General features: G+C 43.2%; 1 protein-coding gene across 2 annotated transcripts in view; it reads left to right on the top strand.

The window, feature by feature from the left end:
• Positions 1–27,098, top strand: part of LOC148011864 (uncharacterized) — a 72,736-nt gene that overhangs the window by 25,708 nt on the left and 19,930 nt on the right. For both annotated transcript variants that reach the window (XM_087670194.1, XM_087670193.1), the window contains exon 3: positions 26,573–26,660. In XM_087670194.1, coding sequence (XP_087526320.1) covers positions 26,573–26,660 — 88 coding nt within the window. The remainder of the gene's footprint in view (positions 1–26,572; positions 26,661–27,098) is intronic.

The raw sequence follows: 27,098 nt of genomic DNA, 5'->3' as shown, positions 1-27,098 counted from the left end.
TAAGCAAAAGAAAGCTGCTGATCATCACCGTCGTGAATTGATATTTTCACTTGGTGATTGGGTACTGTTGCGGTTTGAAAAGGCACGCTTAAAGAAGCGGAAAGGTAAGGAAAGTCTTTTCACTAAGCTTAGTATGCGATACTATGGGCCTTTTCAAGTAACAGAGAAGATTAGTGATGTCAGCTATAGGTTGAAATTGCTTGACAATTGGAAGATTCATAATGCTTTCCATGTAAAGTCTTCTTAGACCCTATGTGGGTGATGTGCCAGAAGATATGCCAGCTGAGGAACAGCCTGAAGTTGAGGAACTTCATGAAATTCTTGTTCCAGAACAAGTAGTGGCACACAAGGAAAGGAAAGTGAAAGGCAAAGTTGCTAGAAGGTATTTGGTTAAGTTCAAGAACTATCCAGCTATAGATGCTAAGTGGATGGATGAAGGTGAACTTGTAGAGTCACCTAATGTGTTGGAACTTTACCTTGAAGCATTTCGTTTGCAACCTACCTTGACCCCTTGTATCTCTAAGCTGAAATAGATTGTCAAAGTGACAATTGCTTAAGAAAGAAATTATGTACAGAAACAGATTTTGTACAGGTAAACACTTATTGTGTCCATATGGTTTTCTCAGTGCTAAAGAAGTAAGTATTACTTGCAAGAATATAGTTTTTACTTCTATTGAATTGAATACATGTTGTAACAATGGTGACAGATGACTCTGAAGAAGACCATAAAAGCCAGAGAAAGCAGTCGGGATGAATGAGCACGAGTGATTCCTTTCACCTCCCAGCCTTGCCTAGTATATTGCTGGCCAGACCATCGTGATCCGATTGCCAGCCGTCAAACCTTGGTAAGTCCTACTATTCTTGGACTCTCTTTAGTTCTAGGCTCCCCTTAACCCCGTTCGGGCGCCCAAGAGCCCGGACGGTCATCCTCGTGCGTGTTCCCCTTGATTTACCTTAATGTCACATTAAATGTCACTTTAATGTCACATTCAATGTTTGTGACCTTAATGTCACATTAAATATCACTTTAATGTCACATTAATGTCACATTTCCTTCTGCTTAAGAATCGGTTTCGTCCTCGAAAACGATACTTGGAAGGTCTAACTGTAAATTGGGAAACTTTTTCTTTCAAGTACTTACTCGCTCCCATGTTGAGCTTTCTTCTGAATAATCTTTCCACTTAACCAAACATTCTTGATAAATAGTATTCCTTGTTCGCCTATTACGAACATTTAATATTCTTTCTGGTTCATATGGATTAGATTGGTCATTTAATAGCTCCTCAATGTCATCATTTAAGATTAGATTATCCAAATCACCCAGCTTCTTCCTTAATTTACTTACATGAAAAACTGGATGTATTTTACTACCTGCAGGTAGTTGGAGCTTGTAAGCCAATTCTCCCACCTTTTAAAGTATTATGAAAGGACCACAATACCTTGGTGAAAGCTTTGGACATTGTCCCTTTTTCATAGTTTTAGTTTGTTCAGGCACCTTAAGATAGACCAATTCTCCTTCTTCAAAGGAGATGTCTCTTCGGTGAGGATTTGCATATGCTCTAGCTCGATTTTGAGCCTTTTTAATATTTTCTTGAGCAAATTTTAACATACTATTCATATCCTCTAAAAAGTCTTTAGCTGCCTGAACCTTTTCCTTATGCAGTCCTACTGCAAAAGGAGCTCTGGGCTGAAACCCATACATTAACATAAATGGACTATATCCAGTGGAAGAGTGCTTGGCACTATTATATGCAAACTCTGCTATCGGTAAATACTCTTTCCAATTAGTTTGCCTTTTACTTACATATGCCCTAAGTATATCTTCAAGGATTTGGTTAACCCTTTCAGTTTGCCCATCAGTTTGCGGATGATCCGCCGTACTCATGCTAAGTTTAGTATCCAACTTCCTAAATACCGTACGCCAAAATTGACTATCAAATTTTCTATCCCGATCAGAAACTATATTTGCCGGAAGGCCATACAATCGGTATATGTTCTCTACGAACAATCTAGCCAATTCTGGTGTTTTAACATTAGTTGAAGTTGGAATGAACCTAGCCATTTTGGTTAACCTATCCACAATCACCCACACAGAGTGCCCCCTCTGTGTTCTGGGTAAAGTAACAATAAAGTCCATGGAGATACTCTCCCATTTTCCCGAAGGAATCTCTAGTGAATGGAGAAGTTCTCCCATCTTCAATCTTTAAGCTTTATTAACCTTCTTATTTATTACATTTGACCACATAGTCAAGGACGTCCTTATTCATTCCAGGCCAATAGAACTCCCTTTTAATAAGACTATAAGTCCTATTAACTCCTGGATGTCCCGTGCTAGGGGTATTATGACACTCAAAGAGTATTTGGCGCCTTATTTCTGTATCTTTCGGGACACATATTCTACCCTTGTAGAGTAAATAACCATTATGAATGGTAAAATTCTTCCACTTGAATCCAGTTTGAGCAACCCCTGATGCTCCATTTCCTTGTTAAACATCCTCAGATATTCCTTCCTCAGTAGAAGCACTTTCATTTGGATCCCCATTTTTTATTGCTTTCCATATGTTGGAATATGCCGGATCAACCTGGCATTTCCCTTTTAAAGATTTAAGCAAGTTGGAAGTGAACTAAGTAAAACTCAATTCATTAATGATGGGCATTCTGTTGAGTGCATCAGCTACTATATTATACTTTCCTTTTCTATATCTTATCTCATAGTCGAACTCTTGGAGGAGTTCGGCCCATTTGGCTTTACGCCCGTGTAAATCTGGTTGATCATTAAGCCACTTAATGCTTTCATGATCCGATAAAATTAGAAGTTTGGCACCATACAGATAGTGCCTCCATTTCTTCATTGCATGTACTATTGCATACAGCTCCCTCTCATAAATAGAATAATTCTGTTTTGCACGGTCTAATTTCTCGCTTTCAAAAGCAATAGGTCGACCTTCTTGTAATAAGACCGCGCCTATCGCCTTATCACTGGCATCAGCTTCAACCACAAATGGTTTATTGGGATCCACTATTAATGATATTGGAGCTGTAGCAATAGCTACCTTAAATTTTTGAAAACTTTCATTTTGGTCTGTTCCCCAATTGAAACTCTTTCCTTTCCCTTTAAGTTGGTCTGTCATTGGAACAACTATTTTGGCATAATCTCGAATGAATCTACGATAAAATCCAGATAAACCTAGGAAGATCTACAGCTCTTCCAGGTTCCTTGGAGATGGCCATTCAATAATTGCCCTTACTTTTTCTGGATCCATGTTGATTCCCTCTTTCGAGATAATATGTCCCAAATATTTGACCTCTTGTGCAAAGAATTCACATTTAGTTTTCTTCGCATAAAGGGAATGTGTTCTTAACAGTTGGAATACTAATCGTAAGTATTCCAAATGTTCTTCTCTTGATTTACTAAAGATCAAGATATCATCCAAGAAGACTACTACAAAATGTCCTAGATAGGGCCGTAAAACACTATTCATCAGCTTCATAAAGGTAGCTGGTGCATTAGTGAGGCCAAAAGGCATCACCAAAAAATCATAATGCCCGTATCTAGTACGAAATGCTGTCTTGGGAACATCTTGTGCCTTAATTCTTACTTGGTGATAACCTGATCTTAAATCTATCTTTGTGAAGAATTTTGCCCAGTGTAATTGATTAAAAAGATCTTCCATTCTGGGCATAGGAAATTTATTCTTCACCGTTATTTTATTAAGTGCTCTATAGTCAACACAAAGTCGCATAGAACCATTTTTTTTCTTTACTAATAAAATTGGTGAAGCCCAAGGTGAATTACTGGATTGTATAAACCCTTTATTAAGGTAATCCTTAATTTGTCTTTCAACTTCTTGGTGTTGTGTTTCGCTTAACCTATACGGTGGTTTAGAAATAGGGTGTGTATCCTTATTTGTGTCAATTGGATGATTTATATCACCCCTATCTGGTGGAAGGCCACTTGGTAAATCAGAAGGAAACACATCTTTAAAATCATCTAACAAACTACTTAATTCATTATTTACATTCAACTCACAAACATAAGAAAGTTGTTGCTTTATATTACAGAAAGTGAAAGTGTTCTGTACAGGAAGAGACCATAACATATATACCTCACAAACTTCCTTCTTTATCAGCTTCTGAACTTCAGTAGAACACAGCAAAGGATTATCAGATACTTCATGTTCACCTTGAATGACAAAAGTCTTACCATCCCTTTCAAATTCCAGTGTATTATGATGGTAACTACGTTTTAAGGATAGTTCCAATCCCCATAGCCACTCCCTCCCTAGAGCAATATCAGCTCTTTCCATGTTCATAATTTGGAAATCAAGTTTATCTTTATATCCTTGAATCTCAATTTCCAAATTGGATACCATTGTATCCCATATTTTATTGTCTTGACCTTGCATCATACGAACAACATATTGATGCCCACTGTTTTGTTGGGGAAGTTTCAATTTTTTGACGAGTGCATAATTAATAAAATTATGTGTAGTAGAGTCATCAATCATGACTCTAACCCTCTTTCCAGCTATCAATCCATGTACTCTAAGTAAATCATGTGGCCCAAAAGTAGGCTGCCACATAGAAGTTGACATACAACACTTGTGTTGTACATCCATGTGCAAGACCTCTAAAGATTTGTACTTTTCATGCCCCTTTAATTCTAAGGTTTGCACTACATGGATTTGTTTTTCTTTTCCCTTGCCCTTGTCCTTATCCCTTCCTTTGTCTTCCCTCTTTTTCTTTTGAGGGCAATTCCAAGCAGCATGGTTAGGGGATAGGCAGTTGAAACACAGCTTTTCTTTTTTGGCCTTATCAAAGTCATCAAGACTTAACTTTGGCCTCACATATGGTTTCTTTTCAAAAGGTTGTTTTTTACCCTTTAAAAATGGCATTTTCGTTTTAAATTTGCCCATAAATTTTGAGGTTTCCAATTCCTTAGACTTGGGCTCCGTATCAGTGAGACTAGTGAGTGTACCTGGACGCATACTATCTTCATTGATCAATGCAAATTTAATTGCCTCTTCCAGCATCTTAGGTGAACTCCTTTTTACTTCCTTTTTACAGGCTTTATCTAGTCCCCTAATGAATCCTCTTGTCTTTTGAAATTCATCTATTCCTTCCAATTTGAGGATTATCTCACGATATTCCTCCAAATATGTCAGCAGGGGTCTTCCCTTTTGTCTGACATAATCCCAATCTTCCCAATTTCTTTCCATTTCATTTTCAGGCAGGAATTCTTTCAAAAAGACGGATTCAAATTGAGCCCAAGTTTCAAGTATTTTATTTGCCTCCTTTAAAGTTCGCCACCACTTATATGCTTTGGGCCCCAAAGTTAAACTAGCCTCCAGTGCTTGGAGATGTGGTGGGGTATTTTTAAGTTTATGTAAATCTTCCCATTTTTGGAGGAAATTAAAGATTGTATCTTTATTTCTATCTTTTTCCTCCCCGTGAAACTGAGGGGGTTTCATATCCTTTAGAACTGGATTATCCCTCAACTTATGGTGGGGTTCCTTAGGATCTCGCATAGTCACATCTAAATCTTTTGATGAAGATGGGACATCCGAGGTTTCTATCTTATTTTTATCTCTTTCTAACAATAAAGTTAATTGAGATTTTATTTCAGTGAGTGTTTGGGTTAAAAATTCCATTTGAACCCCCTGAGCTTGCACATGAGAAGAAGACCATAAAAGCCAGAGAAAGCAGTCGGGATGAATGAGCACGAGTGATTCCTTTCACCTCCCAGCCTTGCCTAGTATATTGCTGGCCAGACCATCGTGATCCGATTGCTAGCCGTCAAACCTTGGTGAGTCCTACTATTCTTGGACTCTCTTTAGTTCTAGGCTCCCCTTACCCCGTTCGGGCGCCCAAGAGCCTGGATGGTCATCCTCGTGCATGTTCCCCTTGATTTACCTTAATGTCACATTAAATGTCACTTTAATGTCACATTCAATGTTTGTGACCTTAATGTCACATTAAATATCACTTTAATGTCACATTAATGTCACATTTTAATGTGACCACAAATGGTTACTCGATCGGGCATGTATTCTGTGAATTGACTCAGTGGGGATATCATTTTGATGTACCGGCCACTAGATCTCTAGTCAGGGTGATGTGGATTCATTAAATGAGAATCTACCACTATGGGGATATCATTGTGGTGTACCGGCCACTATATCTGGAAACAGTGATGTGGAGTCACATAATGATAGTCTGCCATGTTTCATAGTTAGAACATACATGTGTTAACATTGTGTTCAGTACACAATGTTATCCGATAGCATGTATGTGTTGTACATGTGCTGCCAAGTGTAAGTTTACTGGGTTAGCTGGGAGCATGTATGACATTCATGCAAACGAGGACGTTTGTGATTTCGAGAGGGAGGTATGTCACAAGACTGTAACAACTATTATCTTTTTGCTGATTTCTTTATTATTACTTTATTTGGGCTTTTGTTTTTGGAAGGATTCCTCTCGAAATCTAAACGCCTGAGTTGCATGGCCAGTATGTGAAACGGACAGGAATGTCCAGTGAGTTAAGACTGGACAGTTAAGGTCCAGTACAAGTCTGGAAGAGACTGATGGCACTGTAGATTGACAAGTCTGGAAGAGACTTGTGAAAGTGTATATGGACAAGTGTGCTGAAGAACTAGCTTGGAAGAGACTAGTTCAAAACGAAGATGGACAAGTTTGCAAGAGATTAGTCCATGTGGGGTCATCAGTGGAAATTCACTTTCAGTTGAGCTACATTACAAATTTGGATGTAGCCATAGTCTACAAAGATGGTCAGAAGACTAGTGGGATGCAATGGAAGCAGCTTCTAAAATTTAGGGAGTTACTATTTTTGGACCCCAGAATCTGTTCGCGTCATTATCTTCGTTTTTGCACGAGGATCAATCCTCTGGTCTGTGCTGAGATCAAATTCTGCACCGAGCATGGAGAATTTTAGACCGGAAGGCTGGAATGGGAAATATCTTCCAGTGCTGCCATTTGGCACAAATTGGTGCACTTACCTCTTAAAGAGGGCTGGCGTGCAGTTTTTGGGCAAAAAGGGGCTCATTTGAGAGGGATTGCTGCAGATGGAGAGCTTTTGAGAGCTGGTCTTCCTTGTCAATGATGCACAGAGGGCTGAGCTTGCTTCCTACTCTCTCTCTCTCCCTGACAGTTTGGTTATGCTTCAGAATCAAGGGCCTTTCTGCTGATTCAGGTACAGTTGTGTGGAATATGCTGTTTTTGCATGAGGCAAGAGCCTCTTTTCTCGAGGAACAGGAGCAGTTGTTTGCTGCTCACAAGCAGGAATAGGTGAGGGTGGCAATCTCACCAAGCAGGTGTCTGAAACAGCACTAAATCAGTACAGATTTTGGACTGTTGAGAGGTTAATTCAGAGCCCGATTGATGTCCGAGTCAAGGGGCACTTGGCCCATATGATGCAGGACAGTGCAGGGAACGATATGAGCTGAAAACAGGTGTCAGAACAGGTCTGAACCAGTAATTACAGTGGGCTGAACAATACAGGGAACTGTATGAGTTGTAAATAGGTTTCAGAGCAGGTCTGAACCAGTAGTTACAGCAGGCTGAAATGGTCAATTCTGTACTCCAACCAGAAGTTTCAGACTTGGGCAGAGTTTCCCCTCCTGGTCAATTTGTTTTGGGTCAGTAATTGTACTGTTATGCTGTCAAATTTCACCCAGAATTGGTGAAAGACAGCCCATTGTACTTTTCCTCTTTTTAAAAATAAAGAAATACCGCAAGGGGCGCCTAACTTAGGGGCCAACAGGGTGTCGGTGTCGCAACAGGAGCATTGTAGCTTCCTGTATTTCTTCTTAACTCTGTGTCTTTAAGTTCAGCTAAAGTGAACGACTGTAAATTGGGTGAAAGCATTTATGTATTTTGGTTGTACACAACCGCCCTTTCCAGTGAACAGGCCGGTTTCATTACCTCCATGCCCGATCGAGTTACCTCCTCTCCAGAGCACTCCGGTAGCTCCACAATCCAAGTGCAAGCTTCAAGCAATTTTCACGCTCCAAGCTCCATCGCTGCGAGCAAGACGCGAGAAGAGAAGAGAAGAGAAGAAGAGAGGAGAAGATGGAGAGCTTCTCCACCACGGTCCCTTACCCTCACACACTCACTCCCGTACACTCTCACACTCCCTCTCTCAAGCACAAGCTCAAGCAAGCAAGAAGAAGAAGAGGAGAGCCGCTTTTGGCCACACACAAGAATGAGCTTCTCATTCACTTTTTAACTTTATATACAAAACCCTAAATCGCTTTTGGGCAGTTATCCCCTTATCCTCTTTTTTACATGGCCGATCGTGGGCTTGGCCCTTTTTCCCATTGTCCTCCTATCTTCCTAGCTTCCTTCCTACCGCCCATCTACCTTAACAAATTGCACGGGTGAGAGCCCGGCGCTCTTAAAACAAATTGTGATTCGCCTTGTGCTCTTTTACAAAAGTATTGCGCTTTTCCTTGTGCGCCTTTCTCTTTGATTTGAGACTTTTTCGCACTTTTTGTGTTTCCATATTTTTCTTGGCGCATCTTCGTCTTTCGTTTAACTTTTGCCTTGGCCTTTGTCTTCTGCTTTAGATTTTTCAGATTTTCCATCTTGTTCGTCTAAGGGTTAACAATGAGATCATATTTGGCTTGTGAGAGCTTGTATGGTCTATGGACTCCATGGTAGTCTAAAGACTCTCTGGCCTTATTCGGAAGGAGGAGTAGGGTGTGAAGCCCACTCCATCTTGTGTCTCGATATGCTAGGCTTGGGAGCATCATGATGATGTGGTGAAGGTATGTTAGATGTCATCTTGCCCCTCCTATTGTTGCTGCTTCTTGTGAAGGGTTTTTAGATCAAAGGCCAAGGTATCGTGGAAGAGAACCTTGCTATTACATCATGTGAAGAAATATTCTAATGCAAAAACATAATTGAAAGCATACAACAAAGCATAAACTGAAAAAGAACACAGTTAGGGTTAGGGTAACTCGGAGACAATGAACAAAGTGGAATCGGTATGAATGACTTAATACTGAATATACAATGCTTATGCAGCAAACAAATTGTACATGAATGAAAACTATACCTTAAACTCTTGTGTCTCATGGACCAAGGCAGAGGTGCTGAGCGAGAGAGTGTCGTACTCCTAATCGATCCCGAAACGCAGCAAGGCAGTCTCTAGATGTCAGATAATCGCAAATGCAGCAATGTGTGGTGTTGGATAGGCAGAGGAGAGAGAAAACTGCAAACGCAGCAGGCTGATGATGATGTGGTAGGCTGATTGCATAAAAAACGCAAGTATGATGATGTGGCAGGTTGATGGCAGCAAAAATGCAAGCATGATGACATTGCAATCCAAATAGCAGCCGCAGATCACAAATGTAGTAGTTTAGTAGGTCTCCAGCTGTAGATGATGTGGCTGATCGGCAAACACAATAGAAATTGATGTAGACTGTTGGATGGAGGTTGGAAATAGGCTCTTAATGGATGGAGACAATGTTGGGCAGCCTCGGCTAAGATGTCCTTTGCAAACGGGGTGTGGGTAGCAAAGCTAGAGGGCCTGAAACCTGCAAAATGGGATTGGGCTGAATGGAGGGCAGCGTGCCTATTTGTAGAAACTTTTGGGACCTTGTACCACGCATCTTTTTAAAACTCTCTCGAATTGTGTACCATTTAAGGGTTTTTTTGAGGCTGTTTAAGTGGCTAATTCAGCATGTAATGCTTATGTTAGCTCAACATCTCTCTCTAAGAGTAGGTTGAGTAGAGGGAATTGATCGAGATGGTCTCTAGATGATCCTAAAGCAGCACATTAGCAAAGCTCGAGTGTCGGAGGATGCCACGTAGGTGGAGATCCTTTTAAACACAGCTGTAGCAATCTTGGATGAGTGATCACCAATAAATGTAGAGTCTCGGAGGAGAAAACATAGCTGTCTAGGAACTTCAAAAGCAGGCAGCAGCAAATCTAATGAAAATGCAGCTTGCACATTTGTTTCGATGATGGCGTCAGCTAGAGCAGCCTGATCAGCAGCAAATAGAGCTGAAAAAGGTGCTGGAAACGTTGGTTAGGGGGTTGGAAACAAGTTGCATGCAATTGGAAGATGACATGGTAGTTGGGTGGCAATAGGGTGGCCTGCTGTGTAGTAGACAACTTCTACAGGTCGTGGATGATGTGGCAGCAAGTGGATAGCAGGTGGACAGCAATAAGGATGATGGGCAACAATTGTAGAATGAGAGATGTGGGATGTAAAGTGGTTGGAGAGACTCTATGTATAGACACAACCAACTATCTAGGGTGGCTCTCAGGCTATCTCAGGTGGCACTCAGACACTTTGCGTGCATTTAGTGTGAGTTGTTGGAAGCTTTAGATCCATCTATATTTGAGTATTGGGGATGTTTAATGACCTGAAAAGGGGATTGAAGCTAATTAGCCCTTTGTTTCTAAACACCCCTCTAAGCCCAAAGGCTCGAGCTAGGAGGGACTGTGAAGCGTAGCTTGTTTAAGAGGTCTCACCCCAAAGCATCAAGGGCATTGGAAGCTACCCAATGTCTTATCAAAACTATAGAGGCAATAAGGAAGTACCTCTATTTTACCTTGAGAGGTTCCACCCTAATGCACCTAGGGCATGGGTCAATGGGTGCACATCGGTTACCCAAGAATCTACCAAGATGACATAGGCAATGGGTTTTTTACCTTGCAAGCCCAAGTACTTTATTTTGGTAGGCTTTTCTCTCCCTTTTCTTTTGATTTTTTTATCCCTAGATTTTTAAATGGAATTGAAGTCCCTGTGTGTGTGCGATCAATAGTCTTGCTGGGGTATCCTAAGGTAACGGGATGGGAGGGAGGGATTGTCAGAAGTGGGTGTACCAATGGAAGCGTAGAAGACTACTGTAATAGATTGCACAACACAAGACGGAAGAGAAAACACAAGAATAGAGGAACATTGCAAAGAGAGAACCCAAAGATGTTTGGGAAATGGAATCCATATACCAAACATGAGACGGCCATGTGTGGGCAATGGCACCAGCTCCCTCTCCCCAATAGGGTTTGCACTGAGCCTGACAATAAATAGGCGAAAATATGTCTAAATTTTGGATGAGGTCAGCCAACAATATAATAATCATTAATGTTGGTCAGCCATAAAATAATGACACAAAATGACAAAAATAGGCACTATAAAAATGCATAAACTATGCTTGTGCCTAGGCTACTAAACTGCAGATTCTAGATTCACATGAGTTGACTAATTTGCTAATAGGGATAGGAAGCCTAGTGTGTTTGCGCGACAGCATAGGTCAGTGCTAAATGAGATGCATCAATCAACAAGAATCATTGGAAGTAGTAACTTGCGAATCAAGAGAAACACCTACTCATGACGGGCACCTCCCCTATCGTAGCTCACAAGTTTTGTGCCTCAAAATTTTCATGGTAACTTATGTTTGGATAAACATCACAGCTAAATCAAAGATGAAAGAGATGTTCTCATAAAAGAAACATTTGAACTTGATTGGAATTGGAGTAGCCATAGCATATCCCTCTTGGTCCATTCTCTTGTGAAAGAAGACTTTGGATTTTCTTCAACTGCCTTGTCCAACTGTGTGCTACTTCTAGATTGGCTTGTTCAAGTCGAAGCTCAAAAATCGTGAGTTCATTCTTGAAGATGAATAGAAATCCTTTAGAGCTTGAATTGATGAACGTAGAAGAGAGGGCTCTGAGGAGAGTTTTGGAGTATTAGATTGAGACATTAGAAGTTAGTGAAGTTCGCTCATGCAACCCTAGTCTCACAAGTGTTGTGATACCATGTAAAGAGAATGCTTTAGGGCTTCTAGAGAAAACAAAAAATGTGTGTGAACTCGACTAAGCAATTGTAACTCCGACAAACTCAAAGAACACAAAACACAAAAGTGTAGAGTGAAGGAATAACTCAATGAACTATAATATATGTCCAAAGAGTGGAGAAAAACTCAAACCACTCTCTCTAGGAGCAGGCTGAGCGGGAGTGAAGAAAACATAGCTGTAGTAGTCTTGGACAAGTGATTGGCAACAAATGCAGCCTTTGGAGGAGAAAACATGGTCTGGGAACTTTGGGAACCAAGCAGCAGCAGATTTGATGAAAATGCAGCCTGCAAACTGTCCAGATCATTGCATCAACCAGGGTGGCCTGATCAGTAAACACAGCTGAAAAAAGTGCTGGAAATGCTGGATAGGAGGCTAGAAACAGTTCGCTTGTAGTTGGAAGATGATGTGGCAGCTGGTTGATCGCAAGATGGCCTGCTATGCAACAAATGAAGCTGTCTACAGGTTGTGGATGATGTGGCAACAGGTGGTGCAGTTGCCAGCAGGTGGGCAGCAGCAAGGGTAATGGGTAGTAGCCATAGAATGAGGGATAAAGGATGTGGAGTGGAAAGTGGCTGGAGAGATCCAGATTTATAGATACCTGAGCCAACCAACTGTCTAGGGTGGTGCCCGGGTTGTCTTGGGTGGCACCTGGACACTTTCGGTGAATTGTGAGTGCTTGGACACTTTAGATACATTTAATATTTGAGTTTTGGGGTTGTTCAATGATTTAAAAAGGGGGATTAAAGTAATTAACCCTTTGTTGGTTAATAGAAGGGGGAAGGGGAACATGAATAGGGGGTGGATGATAGGGAGGTTGGTCACAGTTCTCATCTTGATCTGCACAATCACACAATCTTTGCATGGATTCTTGGGATCCTCATGATTATGCTGGTCTTTGCAATGATCCTCCCAATCTTGGCGGTCTTTATGATGATCCTCTCAGTCTTCTTGGTCTTCGCGACAGTCCTCGTGGTCTAAATCCAACTCCCGGTCTACTTGATCTTCCCAATCATATTGATTGCCATCTAGACCCCTGAAAACCTTCAAATAACACTTCTTTGACTATTGATGACTGCTGCAAGGCTGCATTTTGGGGTTGACAACCTGCTGTTGATGATGATGAGTCATGACTTGCGATTTGATAATAAGAGCCTGCAATAATGACATCAGCCTGCATTTTGGTGACAACAGCTGTTGCTTTGATGAAAAAGGCAACACCACCTATTTGATGTTGCCTATCTGAGAGAGGAGAAAATGCAGGAGTTGGGTTTGAAAACACAGCTTTTAGGACTAAGGTCTTTTTGTGTACAACTCGGTGATGGTGCCATGAGTGTGTCATACGGAAGCAATCAACATGGGGTTGGAGAGAGAGAGAGAGAGAGAGAGAGAGAGAGAGAGAGAGAGAAGAATACAGGATTTATGAAAGAATCAAGAGTAAACTGTACGCAATGATTAGCTTAGTACAAGCAGCCCCTGCATGAATGGCAAGGCATGTCAGTGAGGGTGCTGGAATGAAAGGGATGAGGAGAAATCTGACAAGAGGAAGACCACAGAAGATGATGGCTGGTGATGATGACTGTGACAACATGTGAAAGAGGGAATCACCTGAATGCAATGAGGAGGGGGGTGATGATGTGCCCCTAAAATTGGGGATAGCCAAGTGGCTAAAAAAGATGCCGACTGTTCATGAAATGCTTTTGACTTGCACAAAAGCAACATAAACTGGCTGACTGGCCAAGTGACCATTACGAGATCCTGCTGTCCATGAAGAGAGGCCAAAAATTGTCTGTCCTGTAAAGAAAAATACCCTAACATAGAAACATAAACAGAAACCGTACGACAAAGCTCAGATTGATAAAAAGAACATAGTTAGGGTTAGGGTTAGAGTAACTTAGAGACAATGAACACAGTGAATAAATGAAATGATATGACTACTAATAATACGATGCTCATGCAGTAAACACACTATGCAGTGAATGAATACTGAACCTCGAACTCCTGTATCTCTAGGATCAGGGCAGGGTTAATGAGTTGGAGAGTGTGTCGTACTCCAAACGGATCCCGAATCGCAGCAAGGCAGCCTCCGGATGTCAAACACCAGCAAACGCAGCAGTGAGAAGCTGGATTTGATGTAGACAGCAATGAGTAGAGAGAAATACTAAAAACGGAGCCTGTAGGAGAGAGAAAGACTGAAAACGTAGGCAGGACAGCCTGCAGGAGAGAGAAAGACTGTAGCGACTGTAGACAAGAGAGGGAAAACTGTTAGGGCGGCAGCTGGAGCCTACAAACGCAGCAGTTTGCTGGCATGGCAGGTTGTACGACAGCAGTGCAGATGAACAACAATCAGTCGCAAGGCAGAAGTAGCAGCAATCAGCGTGTGGAGGGCTGGAAATAGGTGCCAGACTGTAGGGAACAATGATGGACAGCAAGGGCTGAGATGTCCTCGGTGACCGGGGTGTGGGCAGCAAACTAGTAACACTTGAAACCTACAAAAACGAGATTGTGAAAGAGTGGAGGGCTGGCTACCAATTTATAGAAAATTAGGGTTCTAGATCCTCTCCCACTTAACTTTCTCGATCCGCTCCCCGTTTTAGGGTTTTGGCTAAAATAAGCCTAAAATAAGCATGTTTTGCGGTTGTTTAAGTGGCTAAGTGCATTTCTTAGCACAACACCCCCTCTCAAGCCCAAAATAGGGCGAGAAAAGTAGGCCAGCCTAAATTTTGATTTACCCCAAGGTGTCCCATCCCAAAGCAGCCAGGGCATCGGACAAAAGGTGCATGTCGGCTGCCCAGTGGCCTACCAAGACTACAGAGGCGATGGATATCTTACCAAGGGAACCCAAGTGATGATCCTAGAGAGGTCAAGGCATCGGACCAAGGGTGCTCGTCGGTTGCCTAAGGGCCTACCAAGGCTTACAAAGGCGGATGGAATCAACAATGGACTTGTTTGTTTTGTTTTGTTTTTTTTTTTCCGAAAAGTGTTTTGAAAATACATAAGTAATATAGGGGCAGCGGTCGATTATGTGACAGATAGGAAAAGATAAAGAGAGTTTTAAACCCAAGTTATTCACAAAACTAGCAAGCCAATCCCTCGCATTGACGAGGATAAGTGCCTAAGGATGATAAAAGTGAGTGTATGTGCTAATCATGTGTTGAATATGTGAGAGGCAAAAAAAACGGTGGGCTTAGCAAGACAAGCAAAGCAAGCAACCAAGCAAGGGTAGGGAAATTGCCTTTAGGAGAACTACCATGTATTATGCTACGAATATGGTGGATCCTAGAGTCGACTACTCCAAAAAACCGAAAAGGGATAAATGCGCACAGATGCATGTTGATATGAACAGAATGCCAATGCATAGGGTAATGCAAAGGGAGATGCAAGATGTCATGCTCATGCAATATGCTATGCAATGGTGTCTCTGGGATAGTGTCCTTGCAGGGAAAGTGTTCACTTGTCCAAGTGCCCTTTTACAATCAGGTCATCCTGATAGTGCGGATGAAGTTACAAATGCCCATAATACAATACAAAAGAATAAGTGAATGTAATGTCTAAAAAATTGTAAGCATCATCACTGTCACGATCAAGAGTAGGAGCCGCCCCCTCTCAAACTGGAAGGGAAAGCAAGAGGAAAACACCCTCTCCCTGTCAAGCTGAAGAAGTAGGGGAGGGTGTACCCAAGCCGATCCTGGGTAGTAGGTACTGAAGAACCGGCCCGTTGACTGCTTTGGTTAAGATATCTGCAAAATTCTCCGATGAAGGTACAAACTCTAGGCGAATAGTGCCTGGCTCAACCTGCTCTCTGGAGAAGTGGAAGGGGACTCCCACATGCTATGTCTGTGGTGTGATGATCGGATTGCCCGCAAGGGCAATGGTACTCTGGTTGTTGCAGTAGACAACTGTGGGAGAGTCACATGGAAAATGAAGTGCCGCCAGTAAACTCCTCAGATAGATGGCCTCGGTGGTGCCATCGAAGAGAGCTCGGTACTCAGCCTCGGCTGTGGAAGCCGCCATCGTCTCTTGCTTACGGCTGGACCAAGAAATGGGAGCCATGCCCAAGGTAAAGAGGTAGCCGCCATGGGAACACTGGGTGTCAGGTTCTCTTGCCCAATTAGAATCAATGTACCCCTGCAAATATAAAAAACCAGAACCATATATCAAGCCATAAGAAAAAGTACACCGCAAATAATGCAACATACGAAGACATGCAATCCAATGTGACATCCTAGGTGCTGTGAAATACTGATCGAGTATGCTAACTAAGTAAGCTAAATCTGGCCTAGTGTGAATTAACCAAAGGAGTTTTCCTACAACAGAACCATAGGCTTTCGCTTCAAAGGAATATCCCATAAAAATAAGAAGATCAGCTCGGGGAGTAAGCTTTCCTATCTTGTCATCAGGCGTGTGTGTGTACGCACGACACCTGAAGACTCTGAAATGGGAAATAAGAGGCCGAGAGCCAAAAAATACCTCATACGGGGTCTTCTGAGGAAGAGCTGCAGTCGGGCACCGGTTGAGGATGTACACCGAAGTGTTAACAGCCTCGACCCAAAGGCGCTCAGGAAGCTCTGTTGCGAACAGCATAGAGTATGCCATTTTCATGACTGTGCAGTTTCTATGCTCTACGACTCCATTTTGAAAGGGGGAGTTGGTAGAGGGTAGCTGGCGAGAAATGCCATGCTTCTGTAGAAACTCGGAAAACTCGTGGGAGATAAACTCACTACCATTATCACTCCTCATGCACCCAACATGACGACCAATCTGGTTATGAACCAACAGCACCCAAGCAGAAAAATATGTGAAAGCATTTGACTTATCCTTGAGGAAGTATATCCACATGTATCGAGAATGATCATCCACTATAAAAAAGAAGTACAACGCGTTGTTCAAAGCGGCAGTGGATGTCGGCCCACAAAGATCAACGTGAATCAATCTAAGAGGTTCCTCAGCTCTATGTGTAGACTGCTGAGGAAATGGGGTATGGTGCTGCTTCCCGAGCTGACAGGCTTTACAGACATCTCGAGCTAGCTTCAGGCATTGAAGGCCCTCAACCAGCTCACGGCGTGACAACTCATAAAGTGAGTCATAACCAAGATGCCCTAAGCGAAAATGCCAAAGACGCTCATTGTGCGTAGACTCCTGAGATGTGGCTAAGGCCTGGAAGCTATGGAACACGGAGCCTTCGGCAGTCGGCTCAATCAGAAATTGTGTCATATGGTATAGGCCATTAGGCTGTGCCTCATCATGAGCAATCACTAAACCAATCAGATAGTCAAGGACCTCGACTGTGGTCGCTGTAAAGAAAACTGCTCGTCCCAACCGGCAAAGCTACTGAACAAATAACAAGTTCACCCCAAGCTGAGGGACATGATATATCTGGACCCTTGTCATTGATAAAATTGACGCAACCTTGAGCCTAAATCTTGACCGAGGAGTTGTTTCCTACACGGACCCACCCGGCCGCAGGGGCTCGGGTACGGAAAATGTCCTCTATAGGAGTCATGTGATGTGTAGCTCCATTGTCCACAATCCAAGCTGGAGCTGAAGTGCTCGGCTGTGACGAGTGGGTCTCTGCAGTAACCTCGTCGGGAGGAAACTCACAGATGTGGACGAGACTCATATCTGATGTCTCTATGGAGACGATATGGCCTCTGCAGACCAGTCAGACAAGCCCTCTGGAGTTGAGAACGTTGTCGACTGAGATGATTGTGCGGTGGCAGTGTGAGTCTGATCTTTAAACTGTCCCTTGCCATCACCTTGCCTCCCCTATTGGGGGTTGCTCGACTGAGGGGCTGGGGTCTGAGACTTAGGTTTTGGTGCTGTGCCTCGTGCCTTTGATCGACACTCGTCGTCAAAATGGCCGGCTTTTTGACAATGTTGATAATACCTATTTTTTTAGGTACATTCTACTACCCAGGTTTGAGTTGTGATTGGGAGTTTCCTTGAGAATCCCTAGATTGATTTAGCTTTTGAGTTTGATTTTGATTTTAAGTGGAGGTTTGGTTTGGTTTGCCCTTCCCTTGTTGCCCTTTCTGAGAATGAGCAAGAAGAGCCCCCTCTGAAGAGGAATTCATATGAAATTGATCGAACAACCGTGCGTAACGCAACAACCGACACTCAAATTCATAGAATGTAGGCATGGTAGGCTTTGAAACTATTCCTTCCACAAAATTGAAGTATTCCTTGGGGAGTTTATTTAGGAACAATGTGACCTGATTGTCAGAGGACTTGGGAGTCTCCGTAGTGGAGAATTCAGCGAGGAGACGCCGATACTTAGCCAACTTGACTTTCAAGTCATCCTAGTTAGTGATTTTGAAAAGTTGGAGCTCACGGTCAAGATTAATACAATGGGTCCTATCTCGAGCCGCATAGCGGTCAACCAAGTTTGCCCATCGCTTTGACACAAGTCAAAATGCTGAAGCTGAGAATGAAACTCTGGCAATAAGCCCTACATCAGCTTGACAATAGCGGAGGCATTCCTAGCCTTCCACAAGCGGACGACCTTGTATGTAACAAACGAGGGATCGGGTTGGGGTTTCAACCCTTGCACTAGATCCCATAGGTTCTGTGAATCAAGGACATGTCTCATCCAATTCGACCAAGTAGTAAAGTTTGATCCGTTAAAACGAGTCTTGTCATTAAATGCATTCTTGGCAGAAGATGAGCTAGAACCATGAGGTGTCGGGTGGGTGGAGTAAGATGATGGTGGGAAAGATTGTGGAGGTGAGAGTATCTGATAAGAGTAAGAAGGAGAGGGAAGAGGTGGGTAGGCAGAAGTAGGTTGTGAGTGTCCAATGAGTGCCGATTGATGCGGAAGCACTGGAACACGAATGTTTCCATAAGGTGCCGATGTAGGTGGAGGCACTGGGACACAGTAGCCTCGTTCAAAGTAAGACTTGGACACAGCATTATGACCAGAAGGTCCACTAGGCAATGCTATGGAGGCAAACTATGGAGGCAACTGATCCACACTTGGGAGAGACTGAGTGGGATAGCCAGGCTGCAATGATCCCGAAAGTGTGTATGAGGTGGGTGGAACACCACCCAGTTGAGGGAAGGATGAGGTCCTAAAGGATGTGCTTATGTATACCCTAACACAGAAACATTAATAGAAACCATACGACAAAGCACAGACTGATAAAAAGAACACAGTTAGGGTTAGGATTAGAGTAACTCAGAGACAATGAACACAATGAATAAATGAAATGATATGACTACTAATAATACGATGCTTATGCAGCAAACACACTATGCAGTGAATGAATATTGAACCTCAAACTCCTGTATCTCTAGGATCAGGGCAGGTGTAATGAGCTGGAGAGTGTGTGGTACTCCGAACGGATCCCAAATTGCAGCAAGACAGCCTCCGGATGTCGAACACCAGCAAATGCAGCAGTGAGAAGTTGGATCTGATGCAGACAGCAGTGAGGAGAGAGAGACTAAAAATGGAGCCTGCAGGAGAGAGAAAGACTGAAAACGCAGGTAGGACAGCCTATAGGAGAGAGAAAGACTGCAACGATTGCAGACAGGAGAGAGAAAACTGTTAGGGCGGCAGCTGGAGCATGCAAACGCAGTAGTTTGCTGGCGTGGCAGGTTGTACGACAGCAGTGTAGATGAACAGCAATCAGTCGCCAGGCAGAAACAACAACAATCAGCTTGTGGAGGGCTGGAAACAGGCGCTAGACTATAGGGAACAGTGATGAACAGCAAGGGCTGAGATGTCCTTCGTGGCCGGGGTGTGGGCAGCAAGCTAGCAACACATGAAACCTACAAAAATGAGATTGTGAAAGAGTGGAGGGCTGGCTGCCAATTTATAGAAAATTAGGGTTCTAGATCCTCTCCCACTTAACTTTCTCAATCTGCTCCCCGTTTTAGGGTTTTGGCTAAAATAAGCCTAAAATAAGCATGTTTTGGGACTGATTAAGTGGCTAAGTGCATTTCTTAGCACAACATGTCTAGCAAGTAAAGTGTGGCCCAACATGCAGGGATGTCTGCCTAGCCTAGAAATGGCCATGAACAATAGTAGAGACATGTTGCCTACTGTAGACTATGAAGAGAGGCCAGAAATTGTTTGCCTGACCGCCTGATGTGCATGTGATGAAAGCTACTGTCACATGAGAAACTGAAAGGGAAGTGGAACCCAGGAGGAATAAGCTTGGCGGTGAGAGGTATGGCGGATAGAGAGCAAGAGCCAAGAGAGAGAGAGAGAGACTTAAAAGTGGGAACTCCAACAACCACAATGTGTGGCCGGGCCTTCCTTTATTCAAATTGTCACTAAAAGAATAAAGAATAAGTGACTGTGACGGGCGTCCGCCACCTGCAGTATGCAGTGGCGGGTACTATCAGTGTAGTAATACACAGGCGGCTAGGTGGAGGTGCCTTTACTCCCAACAATCTCTCACTTAAAGGCGAATCTGGCCCAGTGAGATAGAAAAAAGAAAAGATAGTACAACATGTACACATGTACAACAGGATGAGGAAAAAGATGTCATCTCATCCAATGTCCATCAATCTCTTGAGGAAGGCAAAGCGCTTGGTAGTGAGGCTTTTCATGAGGAAGTTTGTAGGATTGTGCTCAGTTAGAATCTTGACAAGGTCAATAGACCTATCCTCAACAACCTCGCAAATGAAGTGATACCTCACCTCAATACGTTTCGTCTTCGCATGGAAGACCGAATTTTTGGCCAAGTGAATGGCACTCATAGAATCCGAATGCAGTGTAGGCATAGCGTTTGTCATACCAAGGTCTGCAATCAAACGGCCTAACCAGATAGCCTCCTTGCAAGCCTCTTTGGCTGCAATATACTCGGCCTCTGTAGTAGAAAGAGCCGTACACTTCTGCGCCCTAGACATCCATGAGATAGCCCCTCTAGCATAAGTGAACACATAGCCAGAAGTGGACTTCCTACTATCTGCATATCCTACATAATCAGAGTCAGTGTACCCCACGACTCCTGTATCCTGGCTGCCATAGTTAATTCACATATCTGCTGTGCCCTTCAAGTACCTCATGATACCCTTTACGGCATCCCAATGTTTCTTGCCAGGTGTAGCCATATAACGTGTCACAACCCCACCCACAGCGGATGCATAGGGAATCTTGGCCATCTCGGCCCTATGCTCATTTGTCTGCGGATAATCGGCTTGTGAAACCTTCACATGAGAAGGTAATGGACAACCAATAGGCTTAACATCTTGCATGCGGAAGCGCTCAAGGACTTTATAAATGTACTCCCTCTATGATAGATAGAGGAGTCCCTAAGATCTATCACACGTAATGCGCATACCAAGTATATGAGAGGCTTGTCCTAGATCTTTCATCTCAAAGCTCTTTTTGAGCTGAGCCTTAAGAGCATCTAGCTCCTTATGAGCTGTCCCCGCTAAAAGCATGCCATCCATATAGAGTACCAAAATTAGTAAAGAATTGTCACGGGCTTTCTTTGTGTACAAGCACGGATCCATAGCACTGCGGCTGTAGCCATGTGACTTGATGAATGCATCAAACTTATGGTACCATTCCCTATGTGCCTGCTTCAAGCCATATAGACTCTTCTTTAGCTTGCACACTAGGAGTTCCCTGCTAGGGTTTGTAAAGCCCTTAGGTTGCTCTATGTAAATCTCATCATACAAGTCCCTATGTAAAAAAGTCATCTTGACATCCATCTGGTACAAGTCCAGGTCAAGCTATGCAACCAAGGCCAAGACTAAGCGCAGGGTGGTCATCTTGACCACAGGAGAAAAGACTTCATCAAAGTCAACACCATGCTCCTACTTAAAACCCTTAGCAACCAATCGAGCCTTGTATGCCGGCTTGGGGTGTCCAGGGATACTTTTTAGCTTGTACACCCACTTGCATAGCAAAGCCCTCTTGCCCTGAGGCAAGGAAACCAAATTCCAAGTTTGATTATTATGCAATGAGTCAAGCTCAGACTGCATAGCCCTCTTCCAAGAGTGACAATCACCCCTGCGCATAGCCTCATCATAAGTGAAAGGCTCTCCTGCATCTGTAACCAGTACATAATCCATAGAGGGTGCAAAACAGTTAGGAGGTCGTCTATCTCTAGTAGAATGCCTCAAGCCAGGCTCTACTGCCTGACTGACATCCTGTCTAACATAAGCATGTCTAACATCTGGGCCATGAGCATCAGGTGATGCTGCACGCTGTCTAGCTGGCCGTAGAGCGGGCTAAACGGAAGCAGGTGGCTCCTTCTGAAAGATAACTTTGCATATCTCAACCACTTTCTCACGCTGCATATGCATTTTGTCCTCATGAGAGATAACATCATGGCTACAGATCACTTTCCGCACCTGCGGATCCCATAGACGTTAACCTATCTCTCCTGCATCTCCATAGCCAATGAAAATGCATTTGATACTTTTAGGATCCAGCTTATTGCGTTTATACTTGAGCACATGGCAGAATGTCTCACATCCAAAGACATGTAACTGATCATAAGAGGGGGGCTTGCCTGCCCATACCTCCTCTGCAACCTGAAAGTCAATATTACTGCTAGGCGACTTGTTAATGAGATGCACTGCAGTAGTAACTGCCTCAACCCAAAAGTGTTGCAGTAAGCCAGCTTGGCTAAGCATGCTACGGACCCTTTCCTGAATGGTCCTATTTATGCATTTAGCCATACCATTTTGGGAAGGGGTGTAAGGAGCGGTCAATTGACGCTTAATACCCCGCTGATCACAAATTTGCTCAAAAGTATGTGATACATACTCACCCCCCATTATCTGACCTTAGGCATTTTAGCATTTTTCCAGAGTGGTTCTCTGCCAATACAAGCCAACGCTGAAATGTGTCTAAGACATCAGACTTTCTCTTTATGGGATAAGCCCAAACCTTACGTGAGTAATCATCTAAGAAAGTAACAAAGTACTTTGCCCCACCAAGTGACTGACAGGGCATGGGTCCACATACATTTGAGTGCACAAGAGCAAAGGGCTCACCTATGCGTTTCTAACCAGATTTTTTATGCGTATTTCTAGTCTGTTTGCCATACAAACAATGATCACAAGAATCAAAATGCGAAGAGTCGGAAGGCAGATGATATTGCAAAGCACGAAGCATTTTCATTCCTTTAAGAGACATATGCCCCAAATAAGTATGCCAAAGGGATACATGGGGAATAGAACCCACATACAAAACATGATCTAATGTAGCTCCAGATACAAGTAAGGGATAGAGGCAGCGAGACTTGGCACCTCTTGCAAGTACCAGCCTGCCACGAGTAATCTTCCATGTAGAGTTTCCAAGAGACACAAAATACCCTGCATCATCAAGCTGTCCAACTGACATAAGGTTGCGAGTCAACACAGGTACATGGCGTACATCATGCAAAACAAAAGAACTGCCAGAAGAAAATTGTAGCCTAAGATCTCCAATGCCCACAATGCCAAGAGACCTGTCATCACCAAGACGCACAGAACCAGACATGGTACGATAGGTATGAAACCAATCTTTACAAGGTGTCACATGAAAGGACGCACCCGAATCCAAGAGCCAGCATTGCGCATATATAGTGTATCTCAGAAGTCTGTAAGGCATCGCATGAAGAAGCTGCAAGTATGTAATTATCATCTAAATCAGTGGCTTGCATGACATTAACCTCTTCTATCTTCACACAGGACTTTGCAGATACAAGACTCTGCTTAGAAGACTTTTCTTGCACTTTTTCTTTTCCCTTTTCGTTGCGCTTATCATCGCACATTTTATGGCACTGCGGCCTAATATGTCGTGCTTTTCCACAATAATGACATGTAAGATCAGACTTCCGTCCACGGGACTTACTGCGACCACGTGACTTGGACCTGGACTTCTGAGAGTCCCTGCCCTTATGATCATTATCATGCCTGCCATTTCTGCCACCTCTAACAGTCAATGCATGTGAAGAGCGGAAAGCATCATTGTTTCTCCTGTTAATTTCCTCAGTCAATAAAGCACTCTCAACATCTTTGATTTTCAGCCCATCAAGCTTGTTCGTGCACATGGCAGTACGGAGGAATATATCCCATGATTCAGGCAAGGTGCCAAGCAGAAACAACGGGTGCAAGTTGTCTTTGAACTCAATACCCTGTGACAATAGACTTTTCATGATAGCATGAAACTGACTGAAATGAGATGAAAGGGAAGTCCCCTCCTTTATGCAAAGGTCCATTAACTGCTTCAGCCAATACATCTGTGACGCGGGACTCTGCTGCGCAAAGCTCTTAAATCTTCTCCCATAAATCCCATGCACTCTGATTTTCATCTTCAACAACGTTATGACGGACTTCTTCTGAGAGTGACAAACTAATGGTAGACTTGCATAGCTCATCAACTTCCATCCAAACATCATCATCCATATCCTCAGGTTTAACACCCTTGAAATGCAAGGGTTTAATCTGCAACTTCTGCACCAAAACCTGCCATATTTGGGACTTCCAATACCCATAGTTGGTACCATCCAACTTGGCAATGTTAAAGAGGGTTGTATCTTTCAGATGACCAGCCATAATGTCCCAAGTCAAAGCAAAAAAGCAAGATTGCAGGTTGCTGTAATTAGCAGAAAATACATTAAAACCACTGCTAAAACTGGCTGAAAGGGTGGATTTCACCAAGAGAAGCACTTGTCCACCAAATATGACCAAGATAACATCAAATAGTAAGCATTACCCTCATAGAAGTGCTCAAAATCTGCAGATTTCAGCTTGCTGTAATAAATGACAGCAGTATGTAAAACTGTCCCAAAATGAAGCAATCACTGATACATATGTCACTCCAACTGCTAGGTAACAAGATGCCTCCAACAGTGAGATCCAGGGGCAAGAAGGTACCAAGAACTATCAAATTAATAACGTGTCAGGCAAGAGACATCTCATAGGTCTAGAAGTCATGCATGTAATGGGTCTCGAGCTAAGAGAAGAGACCAAGCACAAGCACAATTGATAGAGCAAGAAGCTCAATGCATAACCATCCAAGATGCATACAAAACTGACAAACCTGTGATAGAGATAGGTGCCTGTCCCAATAGGCATATCAAATCAACCCACTACAGACAAATTGCAGACATAAAGCTCTCAAGAGAGCAAATGCATGTAACTGTCACACAAGCTCAAGCTCATTTTTAAATAAGACTGTGTATATCTGAATATACCAAGAGTTTTCCACTAGAAGTGAAAGTTAGATGTAGAGAGAGCAAGCAATGCTCTAATACATCGAATACATAGCATCAAACATGCCAAATCCCAGTAGGGTACATCCGGAGCATAAATCCCAAGCTATCTCAGATCCGTAAAGCATAAGCTTGAAAGCATTCAAAGAGCATGTAACTGATAACCAAATGTAATGCTGAGTAGATCCAAAATGCTCAAATACATTTGAAGATGAAGCTCCAAGTAACTGTCAAGCATGGGCAAACCAAGTGGCATCCATATCTGACCAAAGCGTAAATGCAAGAAGCCTAAATGTCAAGCAGTGACACTAGGCATAGATCGGTCCAAAGCATGCCAACTGAAGCCAAATGCCAGTGAAGAACAACCAAGTCGGAGCTTAATACAAGCTCAAAAGCATTTCGGAACTAAGAAGAAGCATTTGACAACCTCTAGATACATCGGTGTGATCATTCAAACCTCCAGGAAGCACCCCGTATCCATGAACCAATGCATACACCAAGTAAATGAGCTTCAGCCCATTGTATTATGGCAAGCAATTTACTGTTATATGAAGCATAAACGGTGCTCAAATTTGCTCCAAATCAGTCCCTAAGCATAGACATAGCATCCCGTAACATTCGGGCATCACCGGGCATCAATAGGCATGAAATGGATAATGCCAAGAAGCGTTAAACAGTAAATGTCAACTGCTGCTCTGTTTTGACAGTCTTGGGACTGTGTATGTAGCTAAGGGCTGAAGGGGAAAGCACGCGAATCGATCACCGGGAGTCAAGCACCAATGTCGGGGAGTCAAGCAATGCTTGGGAAGGTTGCCAAGAGTGCCAGGAAGCCGAGGAGGAGCTGGAAAATGCCCTGGAGCAGATCAGCCCAGCCCCCTAAAAATGCGCCGAAAATTGCACTGGCTGTTCCTGGGGGCTGGGGAATCTACAACAGCCCTCGGGGGCACTTGGCAAGGTCAGGGGGGCTCCTATGCAGCCCAAGAAGAAGCCGATGAAGGTTCGGAAGCTCGGGGAGGAGGCGGGAGATCAAAACGTACCTGGAAATGAAGGTGCCATGGCTGCCATTGAAGCTCGGGTTGAAGCTCTTCAAATTCGGGCTGAAGAGAATGCCGGGCAAGCTCCAATGCCTTTGCTTTGATACCAGTTGAAAGGGAAGTGGAACCCAGGAGGAAGAAGCTTGGCGGTGAGAGCTATGGCGGATGGAGAGCAAGAGCCAAGAGAGAGAGAGACTCAAAAGTGGGAACTCCAACAACCACAATGTGTGGCCGGGCCTTCCTTTATTCAAACTATCACTAAAAGAATAAAGAATAAGTGACTGTGACGGGTGCTTGCCACCTGCAGTGTGCAGTGGTGGGTACTGTATGTGTAGTAATACACGGGCGGCTAGGCGGAGGCGCTTTTACCCCCATCAAAAACCTTGTCTAACACAAACGAAGGCTCACAAGTAGGAGATGAACTTGGAGAAAGACACATGAAAACATGTCTGCTCACATAACTTAGATTTTGCATTTTTTAAAGCATGTCACATGTGCAATATATGTGTTGTAAGATCTAGAAATTTTGAATCAAACCTACATTTACTGTGCAGCTTGCAACTTTTGGAATTGGAGTTGTGGTGATGACAGTGGGTGGTTACCTTCTGTATCATGGCAGTGAAAGAAAAGCTCCAATAGCAGGTTGGTTTACTCATGCGCATTAGTCCTTTTACTTGATTTGAATTATGTAGCTGTTCAAGTTGTTATCTCTAGTCATTCAATCTTCCAACTAAGTGACTGACTGCACTTGTGTCTAGATACATGTATACATGTATTTCATTGTGTCCCTCGTCCATTTTGGCTTTCTCCTTTTGCTCTGCAGCTTTCCTGTCAACAGAGCATTCTCTTCAAATATCCTCCTATTAGTTAGGATCAAAATTTCTATTTATACTTGCAAGACATAAAACCTGTAAAGGACTAACAACAAAAATGCCATGATTGTGGTTTGTAAGGTGAGCCTCATCTGTGCCTTCACTATAATTAACCTTGTCTTGTATTTCAAAGAAGGTTCCATCTGCTGCTGTCCCAAAAGTTGCATTTCACTCCTGGCATTGCTAATTCTCTGGTGTGCAGTGAAAC

This window comes from Lygodium microphyllum, chromosome 28, assembly GCF_053477565.2.
Source record: "Lygodium microphyllum isolate KBCC chromosome 28, Lygodium_microphyllum_v1.1.10, whole genome shotgun sequence".
Lineage (NCBI taxonomy): Eukaryota > Viridiplantae > Streptophyta > Polypodiopsida > Schizaeales > Lygodiaceae > Lygodium > Lygodium microphyllum.
This window is presented reverse-complemented; position numbering and strand designations above follow the sequence as displayed.